Source organism: Manacus candei, unplaced genomic scaffold (assembly GCF_025592945.1).
Source record: "Manacus candei isolate 608988 ecotype Guabito, Panama unplaced genomic scaffold, ASM2559294v1 h1tg000011l, whole genome shotgun sequence".
In the NCBI taxonomy this organism is placed as follows: domain Eukaryota; kingdom Metazoa; phylum Chordata; class Aves; order Passeriformes; family Pipridae; genus Manacus; species Manacus candei.
Window position 1 is genome coordinate 16,477,209 of NW_026138059.1, and position 19,276 is coordinate 16,496,484.

General features: G+C 35.0%; 1 protein-coding gene across 9 annotated transcripts in view; it reads left to right on the forward strand.

Annotated features, from left to right (window-relative positions):
• Window positions 1-19,276, forward strand: part of PHF3 (PHD finger protein 3) — a 50,593-nt gene that overhangs the window by 14,957 nt on the left and 16,360 nt on the right. For 4 of the 9 annotated variants that reach the window (XM_051777822.1, XM_051777829.1, XM_051777828.1 and 1 more), the window contains 3 exons: window positions 5,479-5,640; window positions 6,793-8,614; window positions 18,317-18,641. In XM_051777822.1, coding sequence (XP_051633782.1) covers window positions 5,479-5,640; window positions 6,793-8,614; window positions 18,317-18,641 — 2,309 coding nt within the window. Of the gene's footprint in view, window positions 1-3,240; window positions 3,353-4,272; window positions 4,929-5,156; window positions 5,232-5,478; window positions 5,641-6,792; window positions 8,615-18,316; window positions 18,642-19,276 lie in introns of those variants that run through there. The other 5 variants (XM_051777824.1, XM_051777823.1, XM_051777825.1 and 2 more) reach the window with 3 other exon arrangements.

Here is a 19,276-nt window from a genome sequence, read left to right on the forward strand (position 1 = left end):
GCACGGTTAGGAAGTTCTCTGTTATTTTTGTGAATCAAGGTACAATCCACAGGTTTTACTCACTGCAGCTCATAGGAGCTTAGCAGTAATGGAGGCCGTCTGAAGTAGGTATTAGCAGAAAGACCTCTTGTTGATACTAGAAATGGATATAATTGTTCTCCTTGACAGTTAAAGGACAGAATTTGGCAAAATGAGACTTTTGAGAAACAAATGAAATCCAAGTTCTTGAAGCAATCAGAAGGGTCTCAAACTGTATTTTAGGTGCCTCTCTGCTTCTTTTTATCAATTTAATCAGGTATTTGTTCCTCCAAGCTCTGAATGACCAACATAGGAAAGCAGATTACATAGAACAGCTCTTGGCCATCTTAAATGTTTTGGTGGTGTGAGTGGATATGGAAGTGTGGGTTTGGGGTTGCTTTGTTGGTTTTTTTTTTCACTCTTTCTGAGCAATTCCTTGATGAGAAGTAGAAACTCTGAAGTTTAGATATGACATAACTCTTGAGAGCAGCACATTTTTTTCAACTTTGTATGGTACCCTAGTGATGGGTTTTCTGTTTTGTTCTGTTCTTGCTGGAAGCTTAGCCACCTGTGAGCATAGCAGGTCAAAGTGGTCACATGCCAGTGAGCTAAATAATCAGCATTCTTACAAAATTGGTACTTCTCAGCTATCATGAGTTCTGCAGCTTTTCAGGATGTCATTTACTGGGGCAATTTGATTTATTATACACATAATACAGGGACTGGAATTTTAATTGCCTATCATCTGGAGACATTACTGGATTTCATATTAAAATAAAGCTTTTAACCAATTTAGTTTATGGATATGTTTATAAAATCAGGTATTTATCATAAATGGTGAAGACTGAACCTGTAAGAATGTACAAAGTGTGTTAGGGACATCTTTTTATTTGCCCTTTTTTTCCTATCCCTCTGGATTGCTGCTGGGAAAGTGTTTCTCCCAAGTACGGTCTGCTCTTTCTAGTTTTAGCCTGTGTTTTCATGAGTACAGTTGAAACCTCTGCTAAAATCATGATCACCTGCTGAATCTTTGGGGCCAAACCAGTTGTTCTGACTAGAAATACTTCTTTAGCTAGTGTGCTGTCTGACTGTTAGGCATTTCAGGCTCTTTTCAGTAAAGCCAAAGGTACTTGTATTTTTCCGCCTGCATATGAAGTAATTTTGAAGATAATCTTCAGATTCCAGCCCAAAATTGGGTATACAGTTGTTTCTCTCAGTTTTCTTACCTCCTTATGCCTTCCTTCCTTCAGGCTGTCCATGTGAATAATTCCACAGTGTCTTGTGGCAAAGGTAGTAACTTTCCTGTATAAAATTTAAATTTACTGTGTTGGTATTGAGAACTTTGAGAATGTTTATTTTGCATGCTTTTCTATTTGTAGGTGGAAAACCACCTGTTTCCCCCATTTTAGGTCCTTCTTTAGATGAGTTGTCTGATTTGTAAATGCGTGAAGACTCCCTTCTTAGTAAAATGATTTAGTTTAAAGTGCTTGATTTGGTGCTTTTACTTGGTGTTTTTACTTTGTTGTTGAAATTTGTGCTTCACTGCTCTTTATCTCCAAAGTAATAGGCTTATGTGGCTAAAGAACTACAAATCAGTAGGCTTGTGATGTAGCTCCATCTCTTTATTAAAATGGATATGCAGTCTTCTGTTGAGATACATGCTGTATTAAGTTTATTAATCCTAGTTGATTTTCATATGTCTTTTTTGTAAAGACGGGAAAAATACCTCTTTACAATGTAGAGATTAATGGAGAATGGGAGCAAATATTTAGTTAGTGTTTTATATGGTACTTTGATTGTTTTCTTGCACTGGGCAGTCAGTACAAGGTCCGGACAGGCGAATTCTCAGTTCAACAGGTTACAGGCAAACTCTTGTAAAAGGGTTAAGATTTCATGTTTCTTTATGTAAGTTATATCATCAGTCAACTAATTTTTCTTGATAATAAACTTTTTCTTAAAAAAGAGTATTTTTAATTCTGTTTCTTGAACATATGCATCACAAATGTCAATACGAAAAATGTTTTTATATAAAATATACTATCTTCATTTGCAGTCTTGAGACATAGTGATACTTTGTCAGTATCTACATATGTTTCATTTCTTTACTTTAGTTTATTAGCTCTTCTGAAGACTTGCCTGGACAGCTGTTAGTTGCTGTTTTAGACGGTAACTGTTTTTTTCATTGAAGCATAATGTTAGGTTATTATGTTGGTGTTCACATATAAAACAGTAGAAATTTTAAAATGTTCAACCATTTCCATATAATTTGTGATGCCTGTATGGAATCTGCTGTGAACTTGCACATCCCTGCTGTTAGCGTGATTCATCTGGATATAGCATTTTACAACAATGCAAAGCAGAAACAGTGATATTCTGTTCCGTGGGGTCACCTAAGGAAGAGAAGTCCAGTACTAACATCTACAAAAAAGAAATTTATTTCTACAGTTGAGATTTACCTTGATCAGTGTGTCAAAACTCTGAATATTTTTGTCTTAGTTGTGGCTGAAAATAATTAAGGGAATATTTATGTTAATAAAAATAAAGATTTATAAACATCAGAATTTTTGAGGATGTTTTTAGGGGTGTTTTCTTCTCCTTACCTCCTCTTTCTCCAGAAAGTAAGGCTTGTTTTTCCTCAGTTTTACATTACTAAAGAATTAAAAAATGATTATGCTTTTGTTTTAGCACATGGAAAGTATTACTTTTAATTTGCAAGTAAACTATTTTTATTGTATGTTATTCTGTTATTGTATAACATATATAAAAATGAGTGAATAGTACAGCACAGTAGTTTCGAAATTTAGAACCTTTACATAGAGAGACTCAAAATAGTAAGTTGAAGGTGAATGGTGCCTTTTCCACTGCATGGAAAATTCCACTAAATGTGATTTGTATTTTTCTTATTTTCAGTCCATTCAGTTGTACATTGGTGTACAACTTTCCCTATTCAGATATGTTTTTTCTTTATTTTTCCTTTTATCTTTTATTCTTCTGATTTCTATATTTATTACTAAGATAATCTTTAGATATTTGTTACTGAGATCATCTCTATCTTTTTTTAAGTTCTTTCCCATTTTGCTTTTGTTGGTTTACTTTTCCCAGTGCTGTTTCTCTACCTCCACTTCTCTTTCATAATTTACTTTCCTAGTCTTCTCTGTATCTATTGCTGTTTTCTGTCACTTCTCTTCCCAGCAGGGTCTGTGTCGAATGTTCCTCATCCGGGGGCCTCATGAGGTTGTCTGTACTAGCTGAGTTGTAGCTCAGGTGGTTTGAAATTAGCAGGATTCTGTGTTTCAAATTCCTCTGTAAAATTAAAGCTACCGCACAGAGTCTTGTAAGTATGAAAATGCTTTAATTCTAATATTTCAGACTGTCTGTCAATGGTGGACTGAATTGTCCCTTCTGTTATTAATAAAGGAGGGTGTATGAATTCAGTAACTTGAGCAAGAGCATTGTAAAACCTGAGGCTCTAATGTCAGCCCTGAAATATGCTGCAAAGCTGTTTTAGAAGCTGTCTGAATAGTTTTTATTTTTCATGTTGTCTTCAGTAGCTTAGTAGTTTGTTTCTACACAGAAGAAACAAAATTGAATTTGAAAGGAGTCTCCTTTGTCACAATCTGTTCCTGAAAACCGGTTTCATGTATTGTAGGAACATTATGAGAAAACTAATACCAAAGTGAAGACCTGTTGGGAGGGCATAGTCTTTGGAAACATAAGAATGGGTAGCTGGAGTTAGGGTGAGGGTCCATCTCGTTCAGTTTGCCATCTTGGACAATAGCCAGTATTAGATATGTAGGAGAAAATAAAGTCTAATGGGGCAGTTAAAATGCCATCTTTTTGCCAGTGTGTCCTTCCCAGTATGTAACTTATAGCAAATAAGTGATTAAGGAACACTGCTGAGTGGAGTAAGCCCAACATTATCAGTCCTCTGCAGCTTGTGTGTTATATCTGTGTATGTCTGTACACATGCACAGACGTAAAGGTGGCTCTGGATTGGAAAGCAGAAGCTGCCAGTAGTTTCTGCAAACACACTTTTCCTTGTAACTGGTGTGTACAGTTCAGTGCCTAAAAATGATGGTTAAAATAAAATGAATGACGATGAGTTGTCAGCTTAAGAAACTTCTGGCTTTCAGCTCCTGGCAGCCATCTAACTATGGACATCCAGAGTGCTGATTGCTGGGTACCAAGGTCAGCCTTCCTTAAGAGGCTGTTAAAAAACTTCCTAATATTTGAACTTTTAACAGGTTGCTTGGTTGCTTTATTTTTTTATTTCTTCATGGCAAGTGATTGTAGACTGAATTACAGTCCTGATCAACTTGGTTATTCATCACTGTTAGGCTTTAGCAGTGTTTTGCAACTTCAATTTTGTTATTTTCAAAGTATATAAAGCCTTCACTAGAGCATTGTTTTTTTAAGTTGCAGTAACATTAGACTTGAAAAGGAGCAGGAATTGACAGATTTTCTGAGATAAATTAAACCTTTGAATTTTTAAACTAACTTCTTGCTTATTTTGACTTCTGTGGCAGGGGTATTAATTTATATCAGTTTTAAGTAAGCAGTTAGAATTTTTTAGATATCTTATACCTCTCCTATGAGTTTATCTTAAAAATACTTCTAGGTAGGTGTCTGAATAGTAAAAAAAAAGCATATTTGGTTGACTGGAGTCTGTGTTGTACTTGTCAGACCATCCTACATGTTTTGTAGAATCACTTGGGCGTTTGGCTTGATCTCACAAACTTTGCATCCCACGGGGGGGACCAGGATTCATTAATCACACACAGGGTCTTGGGACAGGAGAGGTTACCATTCCAGAACCAAACTTTAAGCAAGTGAGGAGAATGGCTCCTACAGTGACCTGACTGCTTCTTAAGAAACCTGTTTTCAGGAGCAACTTCTGGGATTCTTCTCAGGTTAGTGGAAGACAGGAATTCACTGAAGACAATGTTCTCTGTCTCTCCTGGGAGACTAGGTGCTTGCTGCACTTAATGCTCTTCCAAAAAGGCATTGCAGATCCAGATATGTGATGTGGTTGGGACTTAAAACTTTTAAAATTATATCCTGTGAGAAAACTGTGATTTTAAACTATGCACTCCTGGATCAGCTCTTTCTGCTGTTTACCTTTCTTCACTTTTTCTTAGGTGGGAAGGGACAGTGAGGGACAGCTGATCCTCTAAGACTGGGGACCTTCCTGTGGCAAAAAAACCCCCAAAAATGTGAGTCCACAAAAAAACTATAAGGACTATCTACAAAAATTTTAAGCTTTGGGTGATAGCTTCTTCTGCACTGAATCTGCCTCACATGGGAATTTTCTGTCCTGCATTTCTTCATTTCCCCCCCCTTTTGTTTGTTTTTCGGTGGCCACTTTATTTATTTTTCCCTGTTTTGCTCAGCATTACAGCAGCAACATTTTTTTGATCATTTTAAGTTTTAGGCTCTTTCTTGTTTGTTTGTTTTTTCCAGTGATTAGCCTGGATGATACTATGGATGAAGAAGGAGTTAAAGAGAGTGGTAATGACACCCTTGATGATGATGAGCTTGTTTTACCTCACAGGAATTTGAGGAGTCGTGCTGAAGAAACATCAGTCACATCACCGAGGAAATCACCACGCTTAATGGCACAAGGTGATCACAGATTATATGTTTGCATGTTTGAAGTAAATTAAATCTTTACAATCCCACCCCCCAACATTTATAAAAGTAAAGCTTTGCAATTTGCTTGTGTAAACTCAAATACAGACAATTCCCTTTGCATGCACTGCAGCTAGAAGTTGGCATCCATAGGGTATGACTCAGTTAGAATTCTTCTTTAAAAAATACTTAATGTCTTCCTTATGCCTTGTGGTCCTTAAACTAATTTTTGAGACTTTGATGCTTTTACCTGCATCAAATTAGCACTGTGGTTCCTCACCAACAAAAGCATGTTAGAGTAGCAAATCAGCATTGAAATATTATGCTAGCATGTCTCTATTTTCAAGTAAAATTTTGATTCTATTCATTTTTATTTGGGTATTTTCTTTTTGCTTTAAATTCAGTTATGGTAATTGCAGTTATAAACTCTTTCATCAAAATATCTCAATATACTTAATGAATATTTTAATAAAATATTTAAATTCTTTGTGGTAGCTAATTGATTATAGTTAGGGCTTTTCTAACTTGTTGAACTAGTGGAGTTATTTACCACTCTGCTTTTATCCCCGTTAGAGCAGGTTGAGTTAAAAAGATAAAATTACTCAATATGGAGATCAAAATTTTTAAATAAGAGCCTGTGGTACAAAGTTGGTGAATATGCATTTTAAAAAGGCACTAAAATGGTTTCTTGTTTAGGAAATGTAAGAAATGTCATGAAGTGAGAGTGACTGGATCTTGGATTCATAGACTGTGTTCTCTAAAAGCTTTTTAAACTTCATAGTTATACTTCTAATCACAATAGAACTTGTGCAAATTTTGTTTGAGGCAGAAAAGATTGAGTGGTAGAAAAGTACAGTTGGTTTTGATTGTTTTTTTATCATATATTCTGTTTTATATATACTACTCAGAACTTTCTTAGCCTTTGGAATAATGAGATTTTACATCCAAACTATGGCAGTGCAAAATTGAAATGCAAGTATTTTGGGTTAGTAGGTTTTTTTTAAGTTTAGTAAACAACTAAGTTTTAAGTTCTCTTTGTGTCCAGTAACCTAAATTGGGGTAAATCAGCTCTATTCTAGGTAAATCTTGTGTTTACAAAGAGAAGAAAGCTGAATAGCTAAGGCACTTTCCTTTTTCCCTTCCTAGAATCAGTACGGAGTCTCCGACAGAGCACCCTGGCCAAGCGTTCGAATGTTGCTCCTCCTGTTAGTACCAAGAAATCGTCTGTAAAAGGTGGATCTGCTCCAAAAAGTGGACAGAAACGAGAGAGAAGTCCAGTTAAAGAGACAGATGTTGCTGCACCCTCGAAAGTAGAGCAGCCTAAAGAGGTTAGGCGTAGTACAAGACGATCAGGACAGACAGAAGGAACAGCAGCAGTAACAGCATCCCAAAGTAATACAAAATGTCTGCCTGGTCCTGAAGATGTGGATGAAGTGAAGTCTGAAACCCTTGATCAGGCAAAAGTCCAGGAAACATCTCAAGAGTTAAGTTGTGCTAATTTTATAGGAACCTGTTCTCCTTCTGGAGAAACAAAGGAAATAGCAGAGGTTGCAACAAAGACTGAATCTGGGAATGCTGAGCCAGTTTGTTCAGTATCTGCAGATACTGAAATGACTCCAGTTAAAAATGAGTCAAATGATGTGATTGATTCAATGGACTTGGGAAATTCTTCAGAAGAAAAAACTGATGATAATAAAGCAGAGGAATCAGAGAAGAAAACAGAAGAGCATGATGAAATTGGAGTAACTGGAAAAGCTGATGATCCATCTAGTACTTGCGTGAATCCAAATGAAATTTGTGACACCTTTTCAGATTTGTCTAGCTCTATAAAAGAGGGGGTTGATTGTAGTTTAGCTTCCCACAATGTGGAAGTTCTTGATGAAAATACACTGTCAGTAAAGAAATGTGTAACAGAAGCTGGAGATGATGACAAGGGAGTGGAGAAAACTGTAACTCCATCTGAGAAACTGTTGGACAGTACAGAGTTTGATAATAAAGACTTAAAAAGAAAAGAGTTGACTTCTGCTGACCCAGGAAATAGCATTTTAGAAAGCACTGTTCTTGACCAAACAAACCAAAACGTACAGCATCAGGTCAGTAGTATTAAAGTAGAAGGCCCAGAGGCATTAAAATTTCAGGATGATGAGAAACAAATTAGCATTTCAACAAAATATGAAAAGAATATTAGACCTCGGCATAGTAAATCTGTAGTACAGAATAAACAAAATCTGACTGCAGATACTCGGCAGAAATTGGGTACAGTGCAACAAGAAGTGATGCGTTCAAGAACGAGAGCTGGTGTTACTGCTTCGGGTGTTCACAGTCCATCTTCAACAGGTCTGAAGCGGAATGCAGATGAGCAGGAGAGTCATCAGCATCCAAATAACCCAGTTAAAATTAGGAAGAAACAATCTGATCTGAGTTTGAAAGCAAAGAGCTGTGTTTCAGGAATGACCATAAAAAAGCAGAGTAATACGTTGCTGAAGAAAATACCCCGAGTCCAGGCTTCTGGGCAAGCACAGAAGTCATCAGTTCAAAGAGCAAGTGAGAAATCTCCTACTCATCAAAGCTCTTCTAAAGATACCCACCACTCTGTGCATTCGTTGTCAGGGCATGTTTCAAATCTTGGTCAGAAGCAAGCCCACGGGCAGAAACACCAGCTTGCAACTGGGCTAAAAACAAATAGCTCCACAAAGGAAGAGACAGAGACAAAAGATCACCCTGTTGTAGAACACCTGAAAGAGGATGATAAAGAAAAAAACAAATCAAAAAGAAATGATAAGACTGTCCAACCTCGCCAGAGAAGAAGTAGCAAAAGTCTTTCAGTTGATGAACCTCCATTGTTCATTCCAGATAACATTTCAACTGTTAGAAGGGAAGGCTTGGAACATACCTCTGCTAGTGAAAGTAAACATGTTTGGGTGCCCAGCAAGCAGTGTGGCTTTTGCAAAAAGCCACATGGCAACAGGTGTGTGTGGCTTTGTGTCTTAGGAATTTATTATTGGTCTCAAAAGATAATTTTTTTTCCTCTCTTACCAAATGTTTCATGCTGCTGGTGCCAAAACAAAAAATCAGCCTTGTAGGGGAAACTTGTGTGTCATACTGTCAGTTAATTTCCTTTGCACTCATACACTTTTTTTTAGTGTTTTAGATAGAGCGTTAGAAACTGGTTTAGCCAAGAAGTTTGAATATAAACGTTTTATTATATGAATACATTTTTGATGAATGTATAGTTCTGCTATGCTGTTAAATTATGCGCTTTAAACTTGACTTTTTTTCATAGAAAGGAAATGAGACTAAGATTGTATGTTACTATGTTCCAGATTGTAATTTCCTTCTTTCCAGAGACCTCTTAAGTCGAAGGATCACCATCAACCAAAAAAAAATCAAATAGTTGTTTACATGTGATTTTGTCTGGTACAAGTACAATTCTAATACCTAGAGATTCAGAGGGTTTTTTTTTTTCAATTTATGTAATCATTGCTGTGAGGCTTTCATGTAATAGTAATTAAGTAGTTGGCAGGGGGTGGGGAGAGGAGAAGGAAGAACATCAGTCTCAAAAAAACCCCCGTAAAACATCCATGTAGGCATATCTGAAATTGCCTTTAAACCTAACGATGAGGGAGTTTTCATAGTTGCAGTTGTACCTGCTAGCCTACGTTTGTTTTTTTAATATCAAATTGAAGATGATTCTGATTAGTCCTTTGCTTATGTGAGAGAAAGTTTTAATAGTAATTTTCAGTGACTGTGCTTTAGAACTCCCTACATCATAGTGAAATATGGAACAATTACCTTTGGTACCTGAGGGTTTTTTTTAGCATTCATAGTATTTAAGAAGAGCCCTTGTTAGCTTTGAGTTACTGTATCATATTTGATAAACAAACACCTTAAAATTCATTTACTGTGCAGCTATAATGACTACATCAATGTGGCCTATGAAAAGAATTAACAGTAGGTTTGCTGGATATTTTCAAAGCAAAATATACATATTTAAGATTCAAACTTCTTGATAGCTGTTAAAAATTCAGCTTTGAGTTGAACTTGTCCTGCATTCTTTCTATATTTGCTAATATTTTAAGCATTCTATGGGTTTTCTTTTTTGAATGCCTTGCTGGAGTTCAGAAAGTCTTGATTTTTATTACTAAATGGATCTAACTGGTATGGGAAGATGTGGCAGTAACTCCGAACTAAATCTTCTTATTTTAGTTTATGAAGTCAAAGTAATGTTGCAGAAGATACACATATATGCATTGATACAGTATTAAATGCAATTAACCCAATTTTGCATTGCCAGCTCTTAGTGCTGCCAGAATTGTGTAGTGGATGAATCACCAGCTGAGGTTGGGCTGAGAAAGCCCATGAGTTGCCACAGATGGTGGTTATGGGTATCCTCATTTTTGTGATGTCGGTCTTAAGTGTTTTAGGTTTTTTGTATTGTAATTGTGTTATTTTATGTGCTTGCATTGCAAAACGACTCAACTGGCCCTTTTAGCAGAAGATCAGATTTGCTAAATCTGTAGAAAGATATTTAGTACATAAACACAGAATTTTTGTGTATAGAATGTGACAGAGACAATGTGAGGAAACTTGTGGTATTGAGCCCTATGCCTAATAACAGAAGATTTAAGACTGTCAGTGCAGCACTTTTTATCATCACTAGTCTTAAGTACTGAAGTTTTAATTTATTCAAATTACTTTTTTTTGTAGTTGTATGCTACAAATAACTGAAACCTTTCAGATTCACTTGCTATCATTAAGATACAAGAGGAAGCAAAACTTTTATCTCAAGTGCCTTGTCATTTTGTCCTTGTTTAATTACTGATGGAAGAATAAGAAAACACTTCCAGTGCAGTGCCAAAGAGAAAAAGTGTAAGATGATAAATTTCAGTTCCCTCTCTTGAAAAACCATCAAAACTATCAAAGTTTACTCTAGGGAAAGGTTTTTTTCATTTGCTTTTTGGATTACTTTTCAAGCAGTTTTTGTTTCCCTTTTGAAACAGCTTACCTAGCCTCTTTCCCTTTTTCTCTGTTCATTATGTAAGGGAAGATGAGAAAGTGTGAGACACAAATACTGTCAAACGACTGTAGGTTCAACAAATATCAAGGGCAGAGCGAAGATCTGAAAAAGCATATGTAGTTTTATCCTGATCTATGGTTATTTCAACTTTAAAAATTTTTACCAATGTGGTAGTACAAATTGCTTGTAGAAAAAGAAGTTGAACTGAAGTTGCAGCCCCAAATTGAGAAATAATGTGCAAGGAGTTTTGTAGTATGTCATGTTAATGTAGCATGTTAAAAAATTCAGGGTGCGGAATAGTAGTCACTTGAATCTTTTTGTATTGCGTGTAATAAATGCAAAGCCACTAACTTGTTGTTACTGTAATACCAAACTTGGAAAATTGATTCAGGTTGAAGGTAATGTCTGGAGATCATGTCATCTTGTGTACAGATTTTTTTTCTTTGTGTACGGATTTCCAAAAGGGCCATGCTTATGTAGGCCTTACATGGCCCCAGAGTAATCTTACTGTGCCTCCAGATCAGCACCTGAAAATTGGAGTCAATTTATGTTTTTAGGAATACATGTAATAATTTGTTGGCCACATGGAAAGTGAAAATGCACTTCCCTTGCACTGCAGATATAATGGATTTGGCTGGGACAGGAGGAATCCCACTTTACAGACATTCAAATTGCATAATCAAAAAAGTTCACAAGTTATAACGTGTCTTGCTTTGTAAGAGACAATGCCTGTTTTCTTTCTGTTAATAGATCATCATTCTTTGGCACTTGGGCTTTGAACAATGACTATTCATACTCTGTTTTCCACTTGTCTCTGAGTTGGTAGCTGTAACCAGCATAGCTGTGTTGTATCTATGTTTTCATTTACACAGAGAGTGAGTTGTCAATGTTTGGCTTTAGGACTAATTCTTTCAGTCTGTTTGCTTGATGTGCTGTGACAATTTCCATTCAGAGATACACGTTTGCTACATAACTAAAAGGAATTATTCTTTTGTATGAAAGCTAAACCTTGTGTTTCTGGGCAAGTCAGATAATGATGATTTAACTTTTTGTAATCTTCAGCATATCTGAAAGGCGTTTTTTTTGGTGAAAGGTTTGAATTATTGTTACTCACAGTATTGTTTTCAGCATGTTTGACATTGCCAGTGTGTTCCCATATTGCTGTCAGATGTTTTCTCATCAGCTAATAACAAATATGCATAAATTTTAATTCATCTATATATGAAATGTGTATCGATATATATACCACATAAAAAATGTTACAGACTGAAGTTACTACTCAGATTCTTAATGAATCCAAATGATGTTGAAAATATTAAGCTTTGTCACAGATAGTTACTTTTCCTGAGGACAGATTAAAGATCTTGTGGTCAGACACAAACCGACCTTTTCAGACCTTGCAGAAAAACTAAGTGATGTAGGACTAGAGTTTTGCTTAAGGTCTTCCTTTTCCCCACATTTCAACTCTGCTTTAATATAGAGGAAAAGTTAGTAATGTTGTAAAAGGTGATTAATTGGGAAGTGCAGAGGTTGATTTAGCAAAGATATAGTCTGATCTCTTGCTTTGCACGTCATCGTTAAAAAGTTTCTTCACAAATGTAATGCAGGGAAGTACTTTGCTGATGGATGGAATTAAAAAAATCTGCAAACTGTTTTTTCCTGTAGTAAGGATTATTATTAGGACATTTGTATTTTGAAAATAGTGCTAATTATCAGTAAACTGTATTGGAATCAGGTTATCATACACTTTGCACAACCAGTACAAAAGAGAGTGGTTGAGGAAGGAGTTTAAGGTTCCAAACTTATTATGATCCTTAAATTACATGTGCACTTTTTTTTTAGGGTGGATTGTATATAGTAAATGATCTGTTGTGAGACCATTCTTCAAGAGGAACAATAATTATAATAATGATGGTGCCTTAATTCTAGTTAATGTTCATTGAATAGTATGAGTATGCTAAACTGCAGATTATGCAAGTTGTCATCAGTTTACAGTTATGGATGATGGTTTTAAGTTATCTGCCTCTTTTACTACTTTCTTCCACTGTGAAAAGCCTTGCAATATTAAAAGCTATCTTGCTTGTCCACCCACAGCTGAATGACAGTATAAACAGAATAGCATTGTAATGTATAATTAACAAATGGAAGGACTCCACTGTGGTTTATACTTACAGTTCTATAATTTTATTAGTAGACTTTATACAGATTATATTACTATGCTGTAGTATTGGTAGGATTATTATTAATAACTGTAGCATTAGGGAGTCAGGCAAATGGATACCATAAATTGTCTAAACAGGGTTTTATAAAAGATGTGCATAAATATAAACTACTTATAAATGCAGTTTGTAGAGTGTATGACACTGATCCTGCAAGATGCAACATGTGGATAGAATCCACTGGTAATGAAGCTTCCCTTAGTGATTTTTTTTTTTGGTATAGATTTGTAACTAATTTTAGGAAATGTACTAATTTTTTCAATGTTTTTGGGAAGTTCAGTGGTTTTGGTTTTGCTGTTTGGCTTGTTTCATGAATTTACCTTTAGTTCAAAAAGCATAAAGTTGCTTGTCTTTTTCCTGCTTCCTTTTTGGAGAAGTTCCTGTAAAATGAAAAGCAAAGAAAATTGTGCCTTTAAGAAAAAAAAGGAACTTATATTGCATTAAAGTTGGGTTATTAAAATTTAATACTTAGGAAATAAGTTTGCAGTGTCTTTTCCTGTGCTACAAATTCTGTGCCAAAGATCTGCTGATAGTGTTTGCTTGAGATTGGTTGTTCTTTCTAGAAGATCAGAACCTGAAAAATCATGTCTTCTGTGTTAGAATTTGTCAAAAAGCAAATAAGTGGAACTACTCTGACAAGACTGTGTTTTTTGACAGAGCTTGAGCTTTTAATTGAGCTATACTGGTGTGGAACATAGGCTCTGCTAAAGCTGCCATGCCATGAATTTCTTCTCAACTAACCTCTTTATTAAATAAGCTGAAGGAAAACCAGTTGCTGCCATGCAATGTCTCTGCTTTAACATGGACTGGACTGTAGCATCAGTGCAGCTGAGACACAGTTGTAATGTTACTACAAGTTTACAACAGATTTTGTAGAAATTTGGTGAACATTTAGGGAGGGAGATGCAGGTGGGATGTGCTTTAGATACTCAAGTCTTTAAAAAGTGTGCGAACAGTGATTTTACTCCTGCATGAGTTTGGGGTTAAAGTGATGTTTTGAATTGTTGGGTTTGCTCTTTTTTTTGTTTGTTGGGGGTGGGGGGTTGGGTTAAGATATGAGTCCTATTGTATTTTTCCCCTATGCTGTGTGCCACAAATGTGAAGGACTAAAGGGAAGCAATAAATTATTTTCTGTGACAGTGCAACTTACATTATTAATTAATCTTAAAATGCTGATTACTGGCTCACACTGAACTACTCTGACAGCTCCCAATTTTTTGTCTTTTATTTTACTCTTAAGTTTAGCTTTACAATGAAAAATTGTTTTATGAATAAGATAGTTTCTGCCCATTTTATAGTAATGAATTTCTCTGGAAACTTGCTCCTGTTACATAAATAGAATTTGCATAAGTTAATTTTAAAATATGACCTGTATATTTAGAAAATAAATCAAACCTGAGTTCTTCATCTAAGGAATGAATTTAATTTACTACAGATAACGCACCAAAGAAAGACTTACAATCATAAGAGATGTTTCATCTATTGCTTTCTGATTTTAAGGTGCCTCTTTTCATGCTGGTATGTGGATTCTGAAGGGGATTCTTTAAAGGAATGAAACAATAACATGCTCTGTGCAAAGGTTCCAATGAGCTATAGTGTTGTCTGCTGTCACCTATCAGTTCTTTTTAAATTTTTCTTTAAAAAAATTGTTTTTATATTAAAGTCCAGTGAAGCAATTCTGTTATTGAATGTGGCGTGACTTAATATTTTAAAACACATTTTTCTTTCTCTTTCAGCTTTACATCTTCCAATCCAGCCTTACAACATGGGTAAAAGTCCTGCACTTCAAATTTGAAGCAATCTGCAGTCAGAAACTTTGATGTTTTGCTAGTCCAAGATATCAGAACCTCTTCAGTCAAAACTGACAACTGTGCAAGAGGACATCCTTGATCCTTCAAGCCAGGCTTCAGTTTCTCTTGACTCCCTTTTTTAGTCTTTGAACATTACCCATGACACAATTATATAATTGTTGTTACAAATCATAGTTTTGTTTGTGTGCAAACGAGTGAAAAGACAAAGATGTACAAGTAGCCTTATGGTAAAAAGGATTATTTACATTACTGGTATCAAAATCAGTATGTTCTCTCATAGTCTCAAAAGTTGCAGTCTTGCAGTTCACTAGTGTGGAAAAAAAAACAACTATTAGAAATAGTGAATTTTTTTAGGCAGGCAGCACCGGTATTTTTGTTACCATTTTGTGTAACTAGGTTTAAACAAAACAATTGTAAGCATTACATTCTGTTTTATGGTACAGGCTTCATGGACATTTCCTGATTCTCTTTGTAGTCTTGATTTCTGAATCCTGAATTCTCAAGTTTTATTGTGTGTGTGTTAAAATATCGTGTAATTGAACCCTTGTTGTGAAGACTGGAATGAAGCCAAATGAATATTTGATCTTCAGTAGTTTGCTTAAGATGGCTTGAATGACATCTGTCAGTCTTGGTGTATAGTCTTAGAGAAGACTGATCTTTTCTGAGCTGAATTAATTGTAGGGTTTTTTAACTTTTAAAAATTTTATTATTTATTTATTTATTTGATAGATCTTAAAATAAAGTTGTAAGACTGGATGCCTATCCTGGTGCCTTACTTATATCATACACCATCTCTATTGCCCCCTTATTATGTGTGAACTAAGCTGAAAAAATCCACGTGCTGTCAGTTTAAAGTTGAAGTTGTGCAGCATCTTGTGTACTTCAGTCTCATCTCTTCTGCAAATGTAGTCCATTTTCTAAATATTAAATCAAAAGTTTGTTTTGGTTGCTAAAGGCTGCAATCTGTCTTCCTTATTTAACAAATTAGTCTCCAATGCCTGAATTTACAAACTGGTGAAAAAACCCCATATATTTTAATAAAAATTCAATTAGTAGCAATTGTGGCTTCATGATGGTGTATTCTTGTTTTCCTTCTATTTTTGAACAAAAAGCATTAATTCCTTATTACACCAAAATATCCTTCAAGCATGAAGCACCTGACTGTATGCTTTGATCTTATTTCAGCTTTGCAGGAAATTTAAAGTGTGGAATTTTTGCAACTGGTTTCAGTGTTCCCAGAGCTTTACTAGTATTTTCTTGCAATGGTACAAGATGTGTCCTGTGTAAAGCATCTGCTTGTGGACCCTTGCAGTTGTGGAGTAGGCACTCATGCTGTATATCCTGCCCTTGCATGTTTGGCTCTAGGCTCTCAGAAAGGAGCAATCAGTTTTCTGTAGAAGTCCCATCGCTTCTTTCTTGTTTTTCTGTTGTGCTTTTGAATTCTATGGTATTACTCTGGTAAGACCATCAGAAGTAATTGTGCCCTACTGTTACCTCTCTTGTATTTGAACTTTGCTGGAATGTGGATCTGAAAAGACTGAGATATTGACAAAATGTGAAGGAACATCTGCCTTCCTAATTGAAATTATGAAGTAGATGGACAGATATTGTTTGCTAGTGACCAGTAATACTATAAATGTACTTACAGCTCAGAAAAAGAAATAAATTAAAAATGAGAAAATAGTTTTCTTCACAAACTACATTAAAAACCGGTTTCTTTAAATCTAGCAAAGAGCATCATAGGCTTTTTCTCAATCTGCTGGAAATTTAAAACTTCTCAGACTCATTTTGCATCTATATACTATTTTCTTCAACAGAATTTTAATCCTGATGTATTTTGAGTAGGGAAGGACAGAACGTAAAGATACAGTTTTTCCTTCTGTTCTCTTGTTTCAAACATCCCCTGTTATTAAGAATTCTCATTTCTTGAGATACCAGTATTGTATTCTTAAGTACAATACCTGCATCAAGCCACCTGGAACATTTATTTGCAGTTCTGGAGAATAAAAGTTGCTCTAAGTATTACCCTCTGTAATATTTATATGATTCTGCAGAGTTGGTAAGTCAGCAGATCCTAGGCTGAATAGGGACATACATAGGTTAGGAATCATGTTCCTTAGAATTGTCTTACAGAAGAGATTTTAAAGGTATTAGATTAAAGAAATGGGGTTTGCAGGTCAGTGTATTTAGCTTGTTAAATATATTGCTGAAACAAGCAGGTTTTCATTAATTACTTTTTAAATCAGGTCTCTTATATGGAATTCAAAACCTAGGAATTCAGTAAATAATTTTTCAGTATTAAAAAAGAACTTGCACTTTTCATGATACACTTGCACTCTTTCTTGATTTTCTTCAATCAGACTATATAATAGTGCATATCTTTAATATAGTTTATGTAAATAAAAAACAAAATGAAAGCAAGAAAACAAATAAAATAAAAAAAAAAGAAACTAAAAAATATAAAAGGGGAAAGAAAATGTAAGTGGATAATGCAAGAGATATTCCTACATCATTTGAAAGCATTTGGTAATGATGCAAGGTTCGTTATTATAAGGAGGAATTGTAAAAAAACGTACTATGTAAGTCTGAATTAGGTTTTTTGGGGGCTTTTGCCTGTGTAACTTCCTTCACAAATTCCACATCCTTCACAAATAGTTGCACTGGAAATTGTACTTATGAGTGCAGTGAGTTACTGGTAATATGTGATGAAGTTTTCAAAATATTTCCACAAAATAGTAAGAAATTATGCTTTTATTTTAGACCAAGTGATCTTTACAGCACTTTGAAAATACTATCCATATCTAGAGTTGATTCTGCTTTTAAAATAATGAAGCAGTTGACTTGTGAATTGAGAGATGTCCTTTAAATGGACGCCTGTATAAAATAACTGAGCAGCACAAAAGTGCTGTACCTTTTTTAGAAGAAAACAGAATAAAACAGTCACTGCAAGCTGGACTGATGGTATTGGAAGCCGAACTCCTGGCCCTATATTCACCAGTAGAGACAATAAAAAGTAACTTCCTAGAAATAATTTAGTAATAATGGTCTAAGGAATGAGATGTAAAATACCAACTAATTTAGAATAGGTTGCTGTGCCTGTGCTCATTGTATTTGTCATAACACTTAAAGACCTTGTACTATTGTGGAAGTTGGCAGTTGATACATTTGTGATGTTAGGATGATGACCATATTTGAAGGAAAGCAGGGATTATATGATCTTGCAAGAAAATTTTCAAGTATTTTCAAACAAGTTTACTAGTTCTGAGAGTTGTTTTTTTTCTTTTTTTTTCTTTTTTTAACTTTCATATGAGCTTTAATAGTAGTTTGAAAAAAAACTTGGTAGGATTTGGGGGGCAAATTACATAAATATAATGAGGTTTTGATAGTCTCTTGGACTACTGTAAAAGGCAAAAAGGCCAAAACCAATATTTCTCAGGAAGATCATACCATGTCGTAAGGCTGGAGATGGATGTAAAGCTACAAAGAAAATCACTTGCCAGGTAAGAACAAATTGTTGAGATGCACAAATCAGAACAAGTGTGGTATGTTCTGCTGAAGTTGCTGTATCTTCTTTTATAGTCTTCTTTCACAGTTTTCACTGACATGTCTTATTTTGTTTTCAGGTTTATGGTAGGTTGTGGTAGATGTGATGATTGGTTTCATGGTGATTGTGTTGGACTGAGCCTTTCTCAAGCACAGCAGATGGGTGAAGAAGATAAAGAGTATGTGTGTGTGAAATGCTGTGCTGAAGAAGACAAAAAAATGGAGTGTTTTGATCAAAGTGTACCAGATACTCCAGTGAAACTTGAGCATAGAGAAGAAAAAGCAATTGAGTGTGAAAAACTGGGGATGTCGAAGCAAACACCTGCTTGTAATCTAAATACAACAACTGAAAAAACAAAGCAAATGGAGGACACTGGGAAGCACAAAGTCAAAATCTTCAGACGGGTGAGTCTTATTTAGTGCTTTAAGTTCTCTTAATTACTGGTGTTAGAAGGTTTTTTCCTGTCTTAGTGCCAGTTAATAGATCATGTTTCAAACATCTTTGTGAATCTAATTTTAAACTTCTCTTTTATTATTGAGAGTTACTTCATTTTCTAAGTGACATGACTTCTTCAAGATGATATTGCTAAACTTTTCTTATATTTGAACAGGTTTATGTGCATTTTGTATGCATATAGAATATCCTGAGTTGGAAGGGGCCCATAAGGATCATCAAAGTTCAGCTCCTCAATGTGTATATTAAACTATACATACAGGTGTATATAGAAGTGGTGAATAACTTAGTACATTTTTCTTTCAGATTTCTAAATTTATTCTAGGACATCTGGCAATTTTCTATATATTATAAACTGCAGATATATTAAATATCTGTAAGACAATATGCCAACAGTGTTTTACTTTTGATTATTTTTACTTCAGATTGTGTGTGGAGGAAAATGCCTAATGCTTTAATTGGGTCCTTTCTACTTTTTGTGTCTGATTTTACTAACCAAAGAATAATTTGCAAAGAGTATTAAGACAATTCTTCAGTCTTTTAGTGTATCATATTCATGATAACATCATCATCAATAATTCTATCT